Genomic DNA, 17535 nt, shown 5'->3' with positions numbered 1-17535 from the left:
ACACATGCAAACAATCAAGCATAAAGAGATGAAAATGCTTATTCATATGTACCTGCATAGTGTGACACTTTTTGAATTGTAATTCTGAAAAAAATCAACCCTAAGTAGTTGTGTTTAAAAGGGTATAAAACCCTGTCCTGTGAAACAGCAGCTTGATTTTTGCAAACAAAAACACCTTTGAAAATGTCAAGGCTGCCCAGTCTGACACATGTTAACAGAAAGGGTGAACAAAAGATGGAGTGGCATAGAAGAAGAAGAAAAACCCACATCTGCGCATGAGGGGGGGGGGGGGGGCACTGAAAAGGAAACAGATTTCAAAACTCCTGGCTGTGGGATCCACAGTACAGGGAGACAGGAAGTGAAAAGGAAGAGGTTTTGACAGGGTGTCCTTGTGGGGGTTGCTGTCTGAGCACAGGGCTGAGGGTGTGTGTGTGTGTGTGTGTGTGTTATGTTGACAGGAAATGCTGAAGCAAGGCCCGCTGCTCCAGAGGTGGCAGATATCCAGTGGTCTGTCAGTCTACTGTGTAGGAGATGACAGCTAATTGTTTACGAGATGGGTGCGGCGCAGCAGTCAATAAGGGGGCACTGCGCTGTGATAGATTGCAGCACATCTTCCTTTTGACTAATACTGACAATTTTATAAAGACAAGGTTTCTGCATTACAGAAACAGATCAGCTATCTAAACAGCGTTCAGGTAGGACGCACTGATTCCATTCAAGGTCTGTATGAAGACTGATTTCCTTTCTCACACTCCTTCTCATTTGCAATCACATATCCAACATGTGCTCTTGAAAAATGATCAGCTATCCTGGCCTACAATCAGGCTATTAGACGACATTATGTGGACACTAGCATCTTGTTCACTGCCTGTCTTGTAATTGGCCCTTAAGGGAAGGGTGTTATGGATATCAGTGCTTTGGCTGCAATGGGCAAAGGAAATAGGGGTGACTAACATTAATTTCCATTTAAGGTGCTTGAGAGCATGGCAGGTTAACTAGGTGCCTTTTAATAATGATCCTATTATGGAGCGGCAGATGACTTCAGAAAAACAGATGTTGGCGCGCTGGCACATCTCTGTAGTTTCCAATAGTCCTGCAACACACAATAACTCCAATGTGCTTTTGTTCCTGTGCTGATTTTTTAGGTGTTTTTCTTTTTTATATATACATTTTCCTTCCTTCTCCGTGTCTGTGTGTATTCAACCTTGATGCATAGCCAGTACGTACACCTGTTTATCTTCCGGAAAACCAGTCAACCAGTCACAAGGGCTCTTTTTGCAAACCTCTGTAATTAGAAGCAGACCTGCTGTAGATAATAAAAAGGCTGTGTGTATGTGTGTGTACCAGAAGTAGCCTCACTGTGCAAATGTGACAACTGATAGGCCTAGTGGAAGAGAGGGAGGTTCCTTTTCACATCATAACATAATGCAAATGTCATGTAATTAGCTGGCTCCTTCCTGAAAAGTTTACAAGTTCATAATGTCATATGAACCACAATTACTGGCTAAAATATGGTCAAACAAAGCTAGGATATTAGAAAAAAGTGCAGTACAATTTTTTAAATCCTGAAATTAAGCAGATTTGGGACTTGGGGATTCAGTTCATAAGTTATCGATGAGCATGTTGACAATACTTTGTTAATTTTTTTTGTTTTAATCTCTTGAGTGAAGAGGCATGCCCCAAAACATATGGGGACATGCAGTGTTTTACAGACATTCAGTCAATCTGTTCTTACTGTCTGTCTGCATCCTGGTTAATTACCCCGTCACCGCAATAATGCGTGAGCATCAGCCCATCTAGCATTGATTTACAGCAGCATGCAGAGAGCGGCATTGCAGAGGCTCTGAGCCAGACCCAGACCAAGCGAGAGATGAAGACAGTGAGAGTTGTTATTAATGAGGTTGCTATAATGTGAATTAATGTGCAAGTGCACAACAGTCTTTAAAGGTTAGGCTGTTGCCGAGTGGAGGAGAAAGAAAAGAAGGGAAAATCTTTAAAGGTCAAAGCATGTGCTCTGCCTTGGTCTGTTGAGTGTTTATTACTGCGCTCTATTGATTTAGTGATGATGATGACCAAGGTGAAAATGATGATAACAGCAAAGATGTTGATGATAACTTCATAAAATGGATAGAGCTCATCTGAGGTCTCTATAACTTGCTTAGGATCTTAGAGCACCATATTTAAGACCCTGATAAACACTTCCCACAAGTCTCCTGCAGGACTCATTCTGTGGGCCCAAAAAGAGCGAAAATATGAAATATTAAAGAATAAGAGCGTAACATTGTTTTGAGTTTTCAAAGATAGGTGAACAGCTAGGTATGTACAGTGCACACATCCACAAAGTGTATACCACTTATGCATTAACACGTACTGTACTGGTTCATTTACACAAAAATGTAAACTCACAAGAATTTTCCAGGAGTATTCTGGGCAGGTGACACTCTCTGTACAGAAGCATCCGCAGCAGCAGCTTGGGACTGGGTCCTGGGTCAGAGGTCAGTAGCCTCAGCTGACATGTCAAGGCTGCCTGGCCCATCAGGCCGTCACTGAAACAGATGAAAGAGGAAGAACAAAAACAAAGTTGACAGTTCTGCAGTGTCAGGTGAGAGTACAGATAGCAGTCTTTTTAACAAGAGACAACAAAGATGCAAAAAGAACAGCTTCATGAGTCTAAGGCATGAGTCTTGGAGGACAAGATGAGGAGAAAAAGCTCGGAAAAAAGTACAATTGTAACTTGTTTCAGCACGATTCACTCCAGATGCAAGCTTGGTCTCCAAACGTCTTCACTTTTGCTTACTTATAGTGTGCACCGGGAAGGAATTAGCTCTAATCTTGGCCAGCCAAAAGCAAATTAACATTTGGGAGACGGCCAAATACATGAATATACAGCAATACCCCCCTCCTACATCTTTTGTATAACCAAGAGGCTGCAGCCAGCTGTGGGTAATGAGCCGTATCGTTGGTGTGTGCGAATGCATGATGTGTGTGTGCCTCAGAGCTTTTGCTTGTGGTTATGGATGTGTACAAGAGTGAGAGCTTGCTGACATGTGTGCCTCCATGCTACTTTATACATCTCAATAAAATTTAATCGAAGGACTGAACGGGGTTTGTCTTAAGAGGAAGAAGGCGGGAGGCAGCCCTTGGGGTGTCGGCCCAGAATCTAACCATTCCGTTTGAGCCAAAAGACTAGAACAGGCTGCACCCTGCTGCTTGACTGAAGAAAACTATGCCTCAGTCTGACAGAGCAATTTATGATGTCACTGGGGCCGCAAATCTTGAAGAAATCCTCTTTTAACTGCTCTGATAAATCTACCCAGTTACAGTGCAGGGTCAGCTTACAGACCGAGGCACACTAATACAGCCATGTACACACATACAGGAGCAAAGGCAGACAGAGAAATGGAGAGCCCGACAGCGTGCATACACAGATACATAAACAACACAACTTCAGATTTTTTCTTTATAGCCTTTATGGCATCTTTTGAGATCCAGTTATTGTTTCATTTAATAACATTGACAACAGGTGTTAGTCTAATAAGCTGACAAAATATTTAGCCACAGCAGTTGTGTCCTGGATGAGAACCTGTGGAAATGGCCTTGTGCCCCCTTCAGACCTCCTCACCTGAAGACAGGAGGTGGGGGCAAAGAAATAAGGAGGCCGTAAAAATAAATTAATTTCAGCTCTCCAATAAGATGAAGTAAAGTAGAGGTTAGTTTGCGTTACATCAGTATGCAATGACATCACTTGTTGCTGAAAGAGAAATAAGAGGGGGGAGAGTGTGGAGGCAGGGGTGAGGCAAGGGGGACTGACTGCACAGCAAAGGTCATAACAGTAAATGAACACAAATATACATCTGCAAACACACACTAGTATATGTGTGTGTGTGTGTGTGTGTGTGTGTGTGTGTGTGTGTGTGTGTGTGTGTGTGTGTGTGTGTGTGTGTGTGTGTGTGTGTGTGTGTGTGTGTGTGTGTGTAAATGGATACTGTAAATGCACTTGCAGTATGATAGGTGACAGATGGTAAGATGGGTGTATTTTACGTACCGTGTGACCTCCTCTGTGAAGAGTTGAGGGTTGATAGCATTAAGCCAGTGTACGACAGGGATGTCAGGCTGGTGTGCTGCGGACGCCATTGATGCGTTAATCATAAATGTCCTGGAGGAATTGAAATGTCACATGGCAGCTTTAAAGTGTAGTTCTTACACTGACATAAGTATAGACACAAAAACAGAACTGCAAATGTTTTGATGTCTCATGATCTTATTTTATACTTTAAGGTCAATAAATATATAAAAAAGGGCATATTGCTTGCAGTACCAACCTATACAGCAAAGATAAGGGTGCTGTGACAATGATGAGGATCATCAGGAGTTGATCGCACAGGCTGTGGATTTGGTACGGCCAGTCTGAACCGCCTGAGATAATGGTAATTTCTGATGAAGGGTTGATCAGCACCAAGGCCTCAGGACTCTCACTCACGCTCCACATAAGGTGCTCCACATACAGCAACAGTGCTGTAATATCATATCTTAAAAGATAAATGTACATTTGAAAACAAAACATTATGATATGGGAAGGTAGACAAAGATATTTCAAAGTATCATTAAGGAGGAGCTTCTTTGCAAAGCTAACGGGAGCTGGGAGTCTTGGCAAGTTGAGTGCCAGGGCTTTGGATTTCAATATAAATGTCACTGCTTTTATGCTAACACCCACCCAATGCTTTTAATTAATCCCTCATAAATCTGCTCTCGAAATTAGTTGGCAAACACTGCCCATCATCTGTCATCTCCTCATTCTTGCTTCCCTAAGGCCTAAAACATAAACACGAACTAACACCCCCAACACACAACCTCACGCACGGGAGGTGAGTTCTTATGAGAGCCCCAGTGTGACAGTTTCGCACAGGAAAGCACCTGTAGAAGCTTTGAAAAGACCTCTGTTTAGCCAAACCTCACACTTTACAACTGTCTTGCAAGAAACACACACATCTCCAAGCACCATGGATTGCATTTTGTTTTAACAACCTGCTTGCACTGCACATATACAGTGTACCTTGTCTTTGTCACTATTTCATACTGGGTATCAAAGTTGAACCTGTTCCCACAAAGTTTAGAGAGTGTACAACACTGTGATACATTTCTCCCCTATATAAGCCATTCAGCCAGCAAGATTTCCTTTAATTGAAATTGACTATCAATGTTTATCCCTGGACGACCCTGTATACCTGCTCTGCTGTTAGAATGGACAATAGAAGGTACATGGTATAGGAAGGTAAAGAATTTACTAAATATCCAGAAGTAAATAAAGCTGTTTTTGGCACTGCTAGATTATTAAATGGGAAAATATAAAAGTAAGTTGCTGAAATTTCACACTTACACAATTGTCAAGAAGCAGTTATATTGTGAACAGTATTACAAAGAACATGGAACATGTCATCATGTCATGACATGTTATTAAGACTTTAAATATGTACTGTGTAGGACAGGGCCAGGGTCTTCAATTCTGGTCCTCAAAGTTGGCTGTTCTGCATGTTTTAGGTTCCCAGTGTGAACACACCTGATTTTTATTAATCAGCTTGTCATCAAGGTCTGCACAAGTCTTCTACTTGTGTTATGTTGTGCTGAAGCAGGGGCACATCTAAAACATGCAGGACACCAGACCCCGAGGACCAGAACTGGAGACCCCTGGTGTAGGATTTCATGGCATTTAGTGGTCAAACTACAGATTGCACCTAACTGACTTCACCTTACCCCCAATCTTCCAAGCATGTGCAGTAGGAGAATCTATAGTCATCAACCACTTACTCCCTCTGAGCAGAGGCGTCGCCACAGCAGATCATAGTCCACTCATTGATTTGGCCCGATATTATGCCGGATGACCTTCTTGGCGCAACCCCGCACACAAGGGGAATAACCATTCATGCTCTTACACACACCTACAGGCAGTTTAGAATTGTTAATCAACTTAGACATACATGTTTTTGGACTGTGGGAGGAAGCCGGAGTACCCGGAGAGAACCAAGAACTGTGTTGCTGTGAGGCATCAGTGCTAACCACTAAGCCATCGTGCTGCCCGGTAGGAGAAGCTCTAGTAACTTTGGGAAAGGCCTGCTCTGAAGCATATGTTGGGTATGGGTTTGCAGTAACATGGCAGTGACAAAAAAGGTAAATTGCAAGATAATACAATTATCTGATTCTTTGACTAATTAAAAAAAGAAATAATACATTGCATTTCAGCAAGACTGCTGCACAGCCAGTTGCCTTCCAAAAAGTATTGGCAAAATCAATTCTCAGCAACAATAGGTGCCCAAGTGTCCCACCAGGACAGTAAGCCCAACATTGCCCCCATTGTAAAACAAAGGCCCCACCAGTTAATATCAGGAACACCCCCTCCAAATTTTGCATATCTATATAACGTCAATGTGAACACATGAAAAAATACCTGATTTGCAGGTGCCTCTTGTATGAGGCACGGACCCTGGCATATCTTTGCACCAGGACCTGTAAAGTTTCTGACAGCACCTGCCCAAGCACATCCTTAGCCAACTCTGCTGGAAGGACAGTCCACAAGTCGCTACGAAGCCCACACAGGAAGTAGAACCACATCTGCAGTGAGAAGGAACACCGTTCGCCCTGTGGAAGAAAGAGGGAGGGAGGAGGTTTGCAATTAAATGTAATGTTATGATGTGGATGCTGACAGTAAAGTAAAAACTCACAGAAGACAGATACGGCATAAAAGAAAGAAGAAAAAGAAAGAGAGACAGACACAGACAGGCCTGTCAACACCAGGATGTCTTCATGGTCATGCCACCAGGGCTGTGCACCTGGGTCTCTTCTCTCACTAGGATTTCAGTCTGCTTTAAAAGTCATGAACTTAGGATAACATCATAACAGTGAGAGACACTTGCATGCATATACATGCTCACGCACACAGGGGGGCTGACAGAGCAGGGGAGAAATCAAGGACCTATCTGGAGAGACTGAGCAAAGACAAGAATGAAGAAAAAAAAAACTTAAGCATGGAAAAGAATAGACTGGGTAAGATTATTACTCTAGCTTTGCAGCTGTGTCTTAGATTTACAGAAGGATGCATTCAGTCGTCTGCCTTAAGTGTCCCGAACCCACTACAGAGCACAGAATTTACAACCAAAAATGGACAGTAAGGCAGTAGCCATCCAAAACTGCTCAACTTTCTCATGACTCGAGCTCATCCTGCCCCAAACCCACTCTCATTATTCTCTCACTTGATTTAATCCATCTAACCTTTTACTTCTGCCTTTTGAGTTCCAGCCAGTCAAAGCGACTAAGTGAGATTCAGCCAAAATATTCTGACTATTATGAACACATTTTCCTACACAGAGATGAAGGCCAAGCAAGAGTGAGGACTGAATCTAGGATGGGGAGGTAAAAATGGGACACTTTTGGAAATGTTATTTTATTTTTAAGAGTATTACATTTTTTGCTTTAAATTATATTTTATGTTTTGTTTTGTTTGGGGGGGTTAGGCTAAATAAAGTTCAATATTTGGCTCCAAAGACTCTGAAGGCCAATTCATGAGGGCATTAGATGAGGGTGGATTTGAAACAGCCTCTAATTAACTTAACTGACCCCATATGTCGTAATTTTTATTGTAACATATTAAATATTATTTTCTGCCAAGAATTCGATACCATAATAAATCTGTAAAACAATAGTTCAGGCCGGAGAAGTGTCTCCACGGAGCTGCAATATGCTGGTAAAGAGCCAAGACACCAGTTGGGGATTCAGAATATGGAAACCTGATGAGCTCTTCCACGGATACACAGCATCATAGATCACATACAATCCATAAACAGAAAAGCAAATCAAAAACTGTTGGATGGAATGGAATATATGGGTATTGACTGGTATTGATTGGGTATGGTATCAACTTAGACAGTATGAACCCAGTGTATTTCATGTTTTGTCTTGTCTTCTCCATTTCATGTGAAATACATTAATTGCTTTATCGCTTGTTAAACATAATGATTACAGGCCATTATAATCAGGCTCTATTAATAAAGCAGTATTCCCTAAAAGGCAGGACCACACAGAAACACATGATCTACATGGTGGAGGAAAAAAAACAAAACATAAAAGGCACATGGAGAAAATGTAAATTCTGCATTAAAGGCCTCTGAGATTTGAACCAGGAACCTTCTAGCTTTAAGGCAATGGTAGAAATCGCCATATCAATGCTCTCCCCTAGTTAAGGGTAGAGCAAAGAAATATGTGGTAAGAAAAAAAATCCTGAACTGATGAAAAAAAACAATTTTCATCAAATAAGATAGCAAAATATGCAGATTTGAATTTTACACAATATTTCATTAAATAATTTGAGGGATTTGGAGTTATTTCAGTGAGTAAAGGGCCAGGGTGAGAGTCGATGCGCTATACTTCTGGTCCCTCAGAAGGCAATGCCTTCATCAATAGCTGATATAACCATAACAAGATTACTTTAGGAGACCTTTGTTAATTTCTGTAAGATATAGCTACATTCACAAAAGCCACAGATAAAATTACAATGCAATAAAGAAGCCCAATGTTGTAACTGTCCATCAATGTTTCTGAGCCCGGAGACATCTGTGGTGGACCATCACACTGTTTAATGTGCATTGTGTTCGGATAAATCAATATTCCAGTAGTTGGTATTCTTTTTGAAACAGATGAATCAATATTCTAGTAGTTGGTATTCTTTTTGAAAGATGTAAACACCATGTTCTTGGACCAAAGATAACAAGAGTCACCAGCGACAAACCAGGGCTCTGTAATGGATTGAGGTTTTATCAACGCCGTTGGCAAAGGTCATTCATACTTCTAAGATGGGAGCATTAATGCAGAGAGGTAGAAAGAGAGAGATTTTACAGCAACATATGGCATATACAATATGAATCTTCTTCCAGGGAGGTCAATGCATTTTTCAAACAAAACAATATAAAATAACATTGTCGATGTACAGAGATAAAGCTAGGCGAGGAGGGTGTAGGTACTGGACTGAGACGACTGGATTTTGACTGTTGTCCTGACCTGTCAAAAACAAACAAAGAATGCTAACAGGTAACAAAAGGAAAACAACTGAAATGCTGCATGCTAGTACAATACTTACTGTACCACTACTACTGTACTACCACAGCAGGAGTGCATTTTAAGAATTGTAGGAAGTATTGTCAGCAAAAAAAAAAAGTAAAAGCTATATTATCCCAACTTTTTCTGGACTTCAGGGCAAAAATACATTAATGAAGTTGAACAGACAAAACATTTAATTTCTTGGGTTCCTGTTGGGCAAACAAAAAAATGTTGCAACCCAGAGATGCACTGATCTACTTTTTTTTTTAGTTCTGATTCAATTGTAATATTTAGCTACTGATATGAAAGAGGTGTTGTTGTTTTAAATATACATTTGCAATAATAGAAAGCAGACCCGGTTGAAAAAATAAACATGTACATTATCTAAACCTTCACATTTGTTAAAGACAACAATACATCAAGTATAGCTATTGCAAGAGTAAAAACGTAAGTGTGTAAATTTGACTGAATTATTTTTATCAGTGTTGGTATTCCAATATTCGATCAGTGAATTATGTCAATAACAGTCCCCGATACCAATATGCAATCGGCTCAGTCAAATCTCTATTGCAATGAATCTTTTTTCTTCTTTTGTGCTTTCAGCACCATTCCCTTTATGCTTTTGGGTTGTCAAATCATGTATGTATGCAGACAACAAATTAAACTTGCAACCTGAGATGCTGCTGGGCGTCCACTCAAACATTCATTTGTACAAGACGCATGCAGGGATGTTTGAACAAAAGCACACACCTGCACACAGCAGGTCTGTCTGACACCAATGACCCAGAGAAGGAGGGGAAATGCAAAAGCAGGATGAAGCAAGAAGTGGAGGCAAGGTTTAGATTAGTTTAAGGGCATAAAGGCACAGGAGTTCTCGGGGCCCTATGCTGTTTCTAGACAGTCTCAGTGTAGACTGCAGACTTCAGACGGCTGAATCCCTAGAGCCCTCAGGGCAGCAAGGAAGCCACAGATGTTCTCAGAGAGCTCAGTGTATCACGCTCAGAGAGAAGACGGAGAAAGGGAGGTAAAGGTGTATTGTGGAAATGAAAAGAAGAAACAGGAATGCTCCCCAGTATAATTCCTAGAGTTTCTCAAAGTCTGCAGAACAAGCCTGCCAAGACATGTGGCATTACAATTTCCTCTTCCTACACTCAACAGAGTAATATTAACATGAGCAGGTTATTTAGTTGTTTTCTCTGTCTTTTTTTATTTAAAGGTGTGTGTGTGGGAAGGTAACCTTACATACATACAACAGTACATATAATTTAGTGTATTGTGGGTGTGGAAAAAAATTCAGCTGAACTGAATTCGGAAAATTAAAGAACATTTTACCTCATAGAAGGGTTTTGGGTCCATCCAATCGTGACTCTCTGCATCTTGAAGAATGCAAGTAAAACATATCTGGACGCAGTAGCTGGTCAGCTGATCTCTCAAGGCCACCACTGTGTCATGATAGTTCTGGATAGGTAGGAGTGTCAGGGGTCTAAGCAAAGAGGAAGGAAACACACTTAAAAAGTAATTAAGGTTTAATGTGATTTTTTTTAATCATCGTTAAATATGTCTTCCACGATTCTTTCTAGAGATAGGGAAGAGTTTAATAAAAGTCCAGGCTTAAAATCAGTTGTATGTCCAAGGGGGATACAGTCCAAGTGCATTTGCAGGACCACATAGGGCTAAAAGTGGGAGAACCTTTGGTTCTCCCACTTTTAGTATCTGGGGATTAGGGGGCATTAAAGTCACCACATGACACAATAGTAGTATAATCATCTCCAGTCAATCTTTTTTCTTTCAATCTTATATGCACAATATCTAGGATTATAGAACAAATAACATTTAATTTGTCTGGGATGTCAGCCAAACTACTGAGTAAAGATAACAAACAATAGTTTGCATTAAGATAACATCATAACATAAGATAACAAACAGACGTTTGCATTACATTTAATACAGATACACAATTGATATGTTGTCTTCCATAGAATGTATGTTGGGTGATGGATGGATGGATGGATGGATGGATGGATGGATGGATGGATGGATGGATGGATGGATGGATGGATGGATGGATGGATGGATGGATGGATGGATGGATGGATGGATGGATGGATGGATGGATGGATGGATTACAGACAGACAGACAGACAGACAGACAGACAGACAGACAGACAGACAGACAGACACAACAGAGTCCCATGCCACTGAAACACACACTCACTGCTTACATTTTAGCTGCAGTAGTATTTGAATCCTTCAACCTGGCACTGTAATGCTCTAGTCGCTGGTGCAGATAAATGCAAGTGGCCAGCAGAGCAGGCAAGTTATTCAGGGGTGCAGAGGACGGTACCTCCAGGGCCCTCTCTTGCAAACGGCCCAACATGGAAAAAGCTGCTCTGCTGCATGCTTCCACAAAACTCGATCGAACCTTCAGGAGAGAGCTGTCCCTGCAGGCTTCTGCCAATGGTAGTAAGGCGTCAAGCTCAATCACAATCGCTCCACAGAACTGATGGAAGAGAAAACGCAAGGATAAAACTAAGTGATCACTGTGCCAGAAGGAAAATGTTTTGAGTTAAGAAGAAACATCAGGAAGCAACCTCAACAGATGAAAACAATGCAAAACATTTGCAAGGACTCGACTTTCAAGAACTTGAATGACAGGGATGCAAGGACAGATATTACACATGCATATTCCTCTAACATTTGTACAGCTATTACAACCAAAAAGGAAACAATAATCAGCACACATGTAGAATGCAGATTGTCTGAAGACATGTTCGGAGCAAAAACTTTGAGGATGTATCACTTGATAAGAATATGTATCATATTAGCCACATTCAAAGAGAAATATTATAGGATGTGGTAGGCAGTGAATCAGGCAGGCTAAAAGGCAGGAAAGGGGTCCGGCATAGGTGAGGAGAGAAAGTTGTTTCTCACCATGAAAGAAGAAAACCTCTTACTCAATAAACCATCGGAGCAATAAGCAAGACACATCAACATATGCTATGCAGATGGGCCTGTTGGAGACAGGGATTTTGACACTTTTTTCACAGCACTAGGTTTGCTGTTCTATCAACTGGGTGGAAGCTGATGACGGGAGGGAAAACAGAAAGATTTGTGTTGCTAAATGTAGACTCTTGTTTTTGTTACCTCATTAAGACCTCTTCTGGTATAATTTCTGATACTGCTGGGACCAGTGGTCCTTATAGGGACCACTATTTTTCCTAATGCATGAAAATGTAATGTCTGAGATTCTGGTTCGGGTTAGGATTGAGGTCCGGTTGAGGTTAGAGTCAAGGTGTCATTTAAGCTATTCACAATAGATGGAAGTCAACACAAAGCTTGAATGTGCATGTTAGACAAAACATTAGAAAAATAAATGCATATAATACACGTTCTATGAATGTAAATGCTGAAAAGAAGACGTTTTAAAAGTTTATGGTATTGTACAACTTTAAAAAAAAAACCTTCCTTACATCATATGCTTCTTATTGACTCCTCACTGAGAACAATGAAAGATGATCAGGCAAGTGCCAAGGAGTCACATATGTGTGCAGGTCAAATCCAAATTTATATACCAATATACGTGCACATAGTAGATGAGTTATGAGTCAGTTGGACCCTTAAAAAAATAAAATCCTAAAACAAAGCACATTTCCAAGAGCTATTGTGTCAGGTCAGACTGAAGGCAGAAAAAGTGGCTCAGATAAATTGATGCTAGTTTAAATCAATCAATCGCAACATGTATTGTTTGCCTCCACGCCTCTAATTTTCCTTGACTTGTTGTAGGATATGGTTTTAGAGTTTGACAAACTATCACATAAGAACTACAGAGTGTGTCTATAATTGACAAACCAGCCATCTCTTTACACAATTTTCTCCATAAAAGCTTCCAGTGTGGCCTGAGAACAATGGCCATATGGACAGTTAAGTCAATATCTGCTTGCATGTTGTCATCAGGCGCTAAATTTAGAACGAAGAAAAGCAGACGGAGACACTATTGCCAGGGTCATGGAGAGGCCCTGCTGAAGCAACACACACACAAATATACACGCACACACACAGTAAAGGTACACAAATGCACAGGCATACCAAAAAAAAAAAAAAACAACCACACAGGCATCCCTGCTGAAACCTTAACTAGCTGCAATCAAAGGCAGGAATCCCACCAGGAGTATTGTAGCAAGGGGAACAGACTTCATAAAGTATATGCCAGTGAGGTCTGTTTGTGTGCACAGAATGTGGAGTAGACAGTCAAGTGGGGAACACACAAATGAGTACTTCAGTGAAGTTTGAATTAAGAGAAGGTGCGATGCCTGTTACAATAGAGAGCTTTCAACAAGATAAGAAAGGTTTAGAGAAACGACGAGAGTTCAGTCCCAGAATGTGAAAATAAGTTGGTGAGTAAAGGCTGTTTGTTATTCATTTGCCTGCCAAAAAGTGCCCCTAAGAAGTCTGATCCATAGACATTACCATCAGAACCTGAATTTTTATGATAATATGGAAAGTGAAGTGGCTTCCCACAAAAAAAAAAAAAAAAATGAGGACAGGAGTATAAGCATATTAATGTAATATTGATCCAAGATAATCCATTTCAACTTAGTTTTCAGATCGCTTTTTGCCCCCTGCTTTCTAGGGTATGTACCAAAAATAGCAATATGACATACTACATACATATATAAATATCTTACAGTGCACATAAGATACACTAAATGTCTCTATGCCGTTTTTTTATTGAATGCAAATACATTCAAGTATAACCTTTGAGCTGAAAGGATCTCATCTTTGAAGCATTGACCTACACATAAATACGTTCTACAGGTCCTGAGCACAAATTCTGACACTTGTTAGCAATGTGAGCCAGAAATACTGTCAGAGTAAAAGGGCTCCAGACGAACAGAGTATAAGGAGGAGGAGAGGTGAGACAGTAATGGTAAGAAACTGCATTGTGTGCAGTGCAGAGGAGTGAGTATGTGAGGGGTTGAGAGGAGTAGTGTAAGATAGAGAAACTTTCAGGAAGTCTCAGAAAAAGTTTGGTGGGTTTTTTTGGCTATAAAAAAAACAGGAAAGAAAATGAAGTGCGGTTAAAGAAATGTGGTAAATGTGGCTGCCCAGCCCCAAACACTGGTGCTCTTTTGTACAGTTTGATCTTGAGCCTGGTTTCAAATCAAATTCTGGTCTTCCTGAGAGAAGTCAATCTGTCGCGTCTACCTCACCTCTCCCTGCTATTTCCCAGGCCCTCTCTTTTTATCCGTTTTCTGAAGCTATCCCTTTTTTTTATCCGACTTTGCCTTTGGGATATGTCCCCTTATCATTAGTACAGCAAATATTTTCCATTCCCCCCCATTCAACACCTTTCTCTGCATATCATCCAGCCCTCAAAATATCCCCCATGCTGGTTCATGGTTTCTTCCTATCTCTCCTTTGTCCCTGGTGTCCTCCTCTCAAGTAATACTGATGACTCTTCTCAAGGCCCTTTTTGATCCAGGGTGTCAGCTGTGTCAGGCCCAAATCATTTGGGCTCTCTATTATCTTGGGAGCTTTCCACTGGGGTGACAAAAACCATTTATCTCCCTGGGCCTGCTTGTTGTCTGTGAGCCGGCATTGTTCAGTCAGGTAGTGATAAAGAAGGATGAACGAGACAGAGACTTGACTGTGTATGGGAAAACAAGCTTGTACACAAGAGGAGGAGTGACATGTTGAGGTCTTATCCAGAAGTCACTACAAGTACTCCAAGGTCAGCTATGCACTAACTTGTGTGTGAACATGTTTCAGATGTGTGTATTCCGAGACTCAACAGCTTGGCTGTAAATAAACATAATAGAAACAGATTTTACACAAGTTTCATGCACTATTCCAAATGTTATACAGTATTCGAAACTTAGCTCTGTATATGCATTTTTCTTCAATTCAATTTCGATTTTTAATCTTAAAAATCCTAAAAGAAATTAAAAAAAAAAAGTACCTTGGCTATCATTTTAGGAGTTTCTCTCTCTGAGTAGTCGTAGGAGTCTTCTTTAAGCCGTGTGCTACTGCTGGAGTCTCCAGTAACAGGGCTCAGAGTGACGGAGGTTTGTCCAGAAGAATGTAAGGCCTCTTCTTGCTGTAGATTCTTAGTATAGACATCATCTAGCACCACTTTGACACAATGCTCCATGTGAGGAACCAATCCCCTAAATACTGACCTCCAGTCAAACTCCAGAGTCTGTGCCTGAAAAGCAGGAGATGAGCAAACTGATGATTAATATCTGGATGTTAAAGGACATAGTTCAGCTGCTCCATTTCACTGTTACAAATTATCTTCCCACCTTGTGATTACAGAAAATGATATTAAGCCCGAATGACCACTAGATAGTTGTCACAGGGTAGAAACTTTGGTGCAAGAAACACATCTCTTACCTCTGGAGTGGGAGGTTTTTCTGCGGTGGATTTCTTGCCATCTGTTGTCTTGTTTGAATCCTCTCTACTCTTTTTCAAGATTCCTGAATGTAAAAGAACACAGCACATTTAATTAGTTAATTTTAAGAACTAAAATAGTATACAATACACCTTAAGTATAATAGAATATGTTGAACTGGGTCGAGCTTTGAAAGCATGTCAGCAAAATTTCCTTAAGCATCAATATTTGCAGGCAGTTTATTTGTTCCCTACTATATACTATATTGGTATTCTGTGCAGACACAGCTGCTGTGATGTGATTATGGTGTTTGTAGAGTGCTGTTTTAAAGCCTTGAGTTTGATATTTGCACTGTCATCATATATAGTTTTTGTAGAAATCAGTGGCACACAAAGGATGGATGTGACATGCTGACAACCCAAGGACACTTCTAGGTTGTAAACATGTCTATTTCTGCTGTAAAGTTGGACATTTTAAAAATGAGGTTCCATAGAGATTGACGCACGTGTGAAGCCGGTCCCTGGTGGTTACTTAATGAACTGCAGTTTTTGACACCGTTATAATGACTTCCTTTTACAGCCCCAGAGGCTGTTGCTTGCATGAGACATGCTGACCGGAGTATGACTGCACACGCCTCAAAGAAAGAAGAAAGAAAAAAGCTAAAAGTCTAAATTTGGAGTTTCAATTTGATTTGAACCCAGATAGGAGTAATAATAAATGGTATAACTCCATGCGAGGAGATTGGGTGGATGTGTGGCGAGACAGCGAGTGTAGGAGAGTACCGTGAATACAAGCGTATAGGATGTTGAGTTGGGTTTCAATTAAACAGCATGAACATCAAGGCCACGGTTTCCTAATCAGAAAGCAAAGACTAAGACCCCAGGCGAGGCAATTTAGCTGAACAAGACCACATGCAATGGAAGAAGGAGGAAGCGGCAAGCACATCACTTTTTGACCTTTAAGCCCATCTGATGAATTTCTTGTAATTAAGTCGTTTGATTGCCTGGAATTAATGATTTGGATAACTGCCCTTTAAAGGCTGTTTACCTCTCTGTAAATTGAGCCTTTCTGCAAGTCTTGTTTTTGTAAATGTAACCTTTATGGGAATTACTCCATGCACCAAAAGCTTTCATTTAACATCTCTGCAGCAGCAGTTCAAAGGAGAAAGGGGAGGAAACTAAATACTGATAGAAGAGCCAAGATAATTCCAAACTAATAAAACACACTTTTACTCAGCTGAAAGACAGGCTTTATGTAAAAAGGAAATGTCTCAGCTATGTGTGTCTCTGAGTAAGTGTGAGACAGAGAGACAGATTTAGGAATATTGACCTCAGTTCTTTATCAGTTTATACAATGCATACACACACACACACACACACACATATATATATACATATATATATATATATATATATATATATATATATATATATATATATATATATATATATATATATATATATATGTGTGTGTGTGTACAGTATATAAACCACAGAATATTGAAAGGCACATGAGTTAATGTGTATATATTGAAGGAACAAAGGAAAACAACTGTACCTTTAACACAGGGAGTGTCTCCTGTACAGTTAATGAAGGTCATGTTAGTGACAAGCTCTCTCACATCACTCTCAAAGCCCAGCAGGATGCAAGCCAGCTGGGTTAAAGCCTTAAGCTGGTGGGAGGTCAAGCTGAAGCTCCTACTTTTTGTGGGCAAATCCATCGGCGCTATGAAGTGTTGAAAGAGAGAGAACAGATGAAACATGGCATGATTGTGGATGTATTACCGATGGAACAATGCAATGCAGTTTACAGTTCAGAAAAAGGAATAAACAACGTAATGAGAATAGGTTTTCCTCCAAACCTTCCCACTCAGTACAGGCACTCATCAGCAAACATCCCCCTCCAGAAGTCTTGTAAATATCGACCCATTCATGTTTTCCCAATACACAGTATAAACAAAAAGATGCAAAGAAATATGCAAAACTTTGCTGTCTGAGAAGTCACACATACACAACCTTCCCTCTCAGTGCAAAACTTTTTTCTCCCTAACCCGCCAATGA

The 17535-nt window shown here is 40.5% G+C and overlaps 1 protein-coding gene across 3 annotated transcripts in view; it reads right to left on the bottom strand.

The window, feature by feature from the left end:
• Positions 1 to 17535, bottom strand: part of kiaa0825 (KIAA0825 ortholog) — a 135083-nt gene that overhangs the window by 79020 nt on the left and 38528 nt on the right. For all 3 annotated transcript variants that reach the window (XM_061728959.1, XM_061728958.1, XM_061728960.1), the window contains 9 exons: positions 17033 to 17200; positions 15478 to 15560; positions 15044 to 15289; positions 11307 to 11584; positions 10417 to 10567; positions 6443 to 6633; positions 4323 to 4529; positions 4046 to 4156; positions 2407 to 2546 (listed from right to left, as the gene is read on the bottom strand). In XM_061728959.1, the coding sequence (XP_061584943.1) occupies positions 2407 to 2546; positions 4046 to 4156; positions 4323 to 4529; positions 6443 to 6633; positions 10417 to 10567; positions 11307 to 11584; positions 15044 to 15289; positions 15478 to 15560; positions 17033 to 17200 (1575 nt within the window). The remainder of the gene's footprint in view (positions 1 to 2406; positions 2547 to 4045; positions 4157 to 4322; positions 4530 to 6442; positions 6634 to 10416; positions 10568 to 11306; positions 11585 to 15043; positions 15290 to 15477; positions 15561 to 17032; positions 17201 to 17535) is intronic.

Source organism: Cololabis saira, chromosome 9 (genome assembly GCF_033807715.1).
Source record: "Cololabis saira isolate AMF1-May2022 chromosome 9, fColSai1.1, whole genome shotgun sequence".
Lineage (NCBI taxonomy): Eukaryota > Metazoa > Chordata > Actinopteri > Beloniformes > Belonidae > Cololabis > Cololabis saira.
This window is presented reverse-complemented; position numbering and strand designations above follow the sequence as displayed.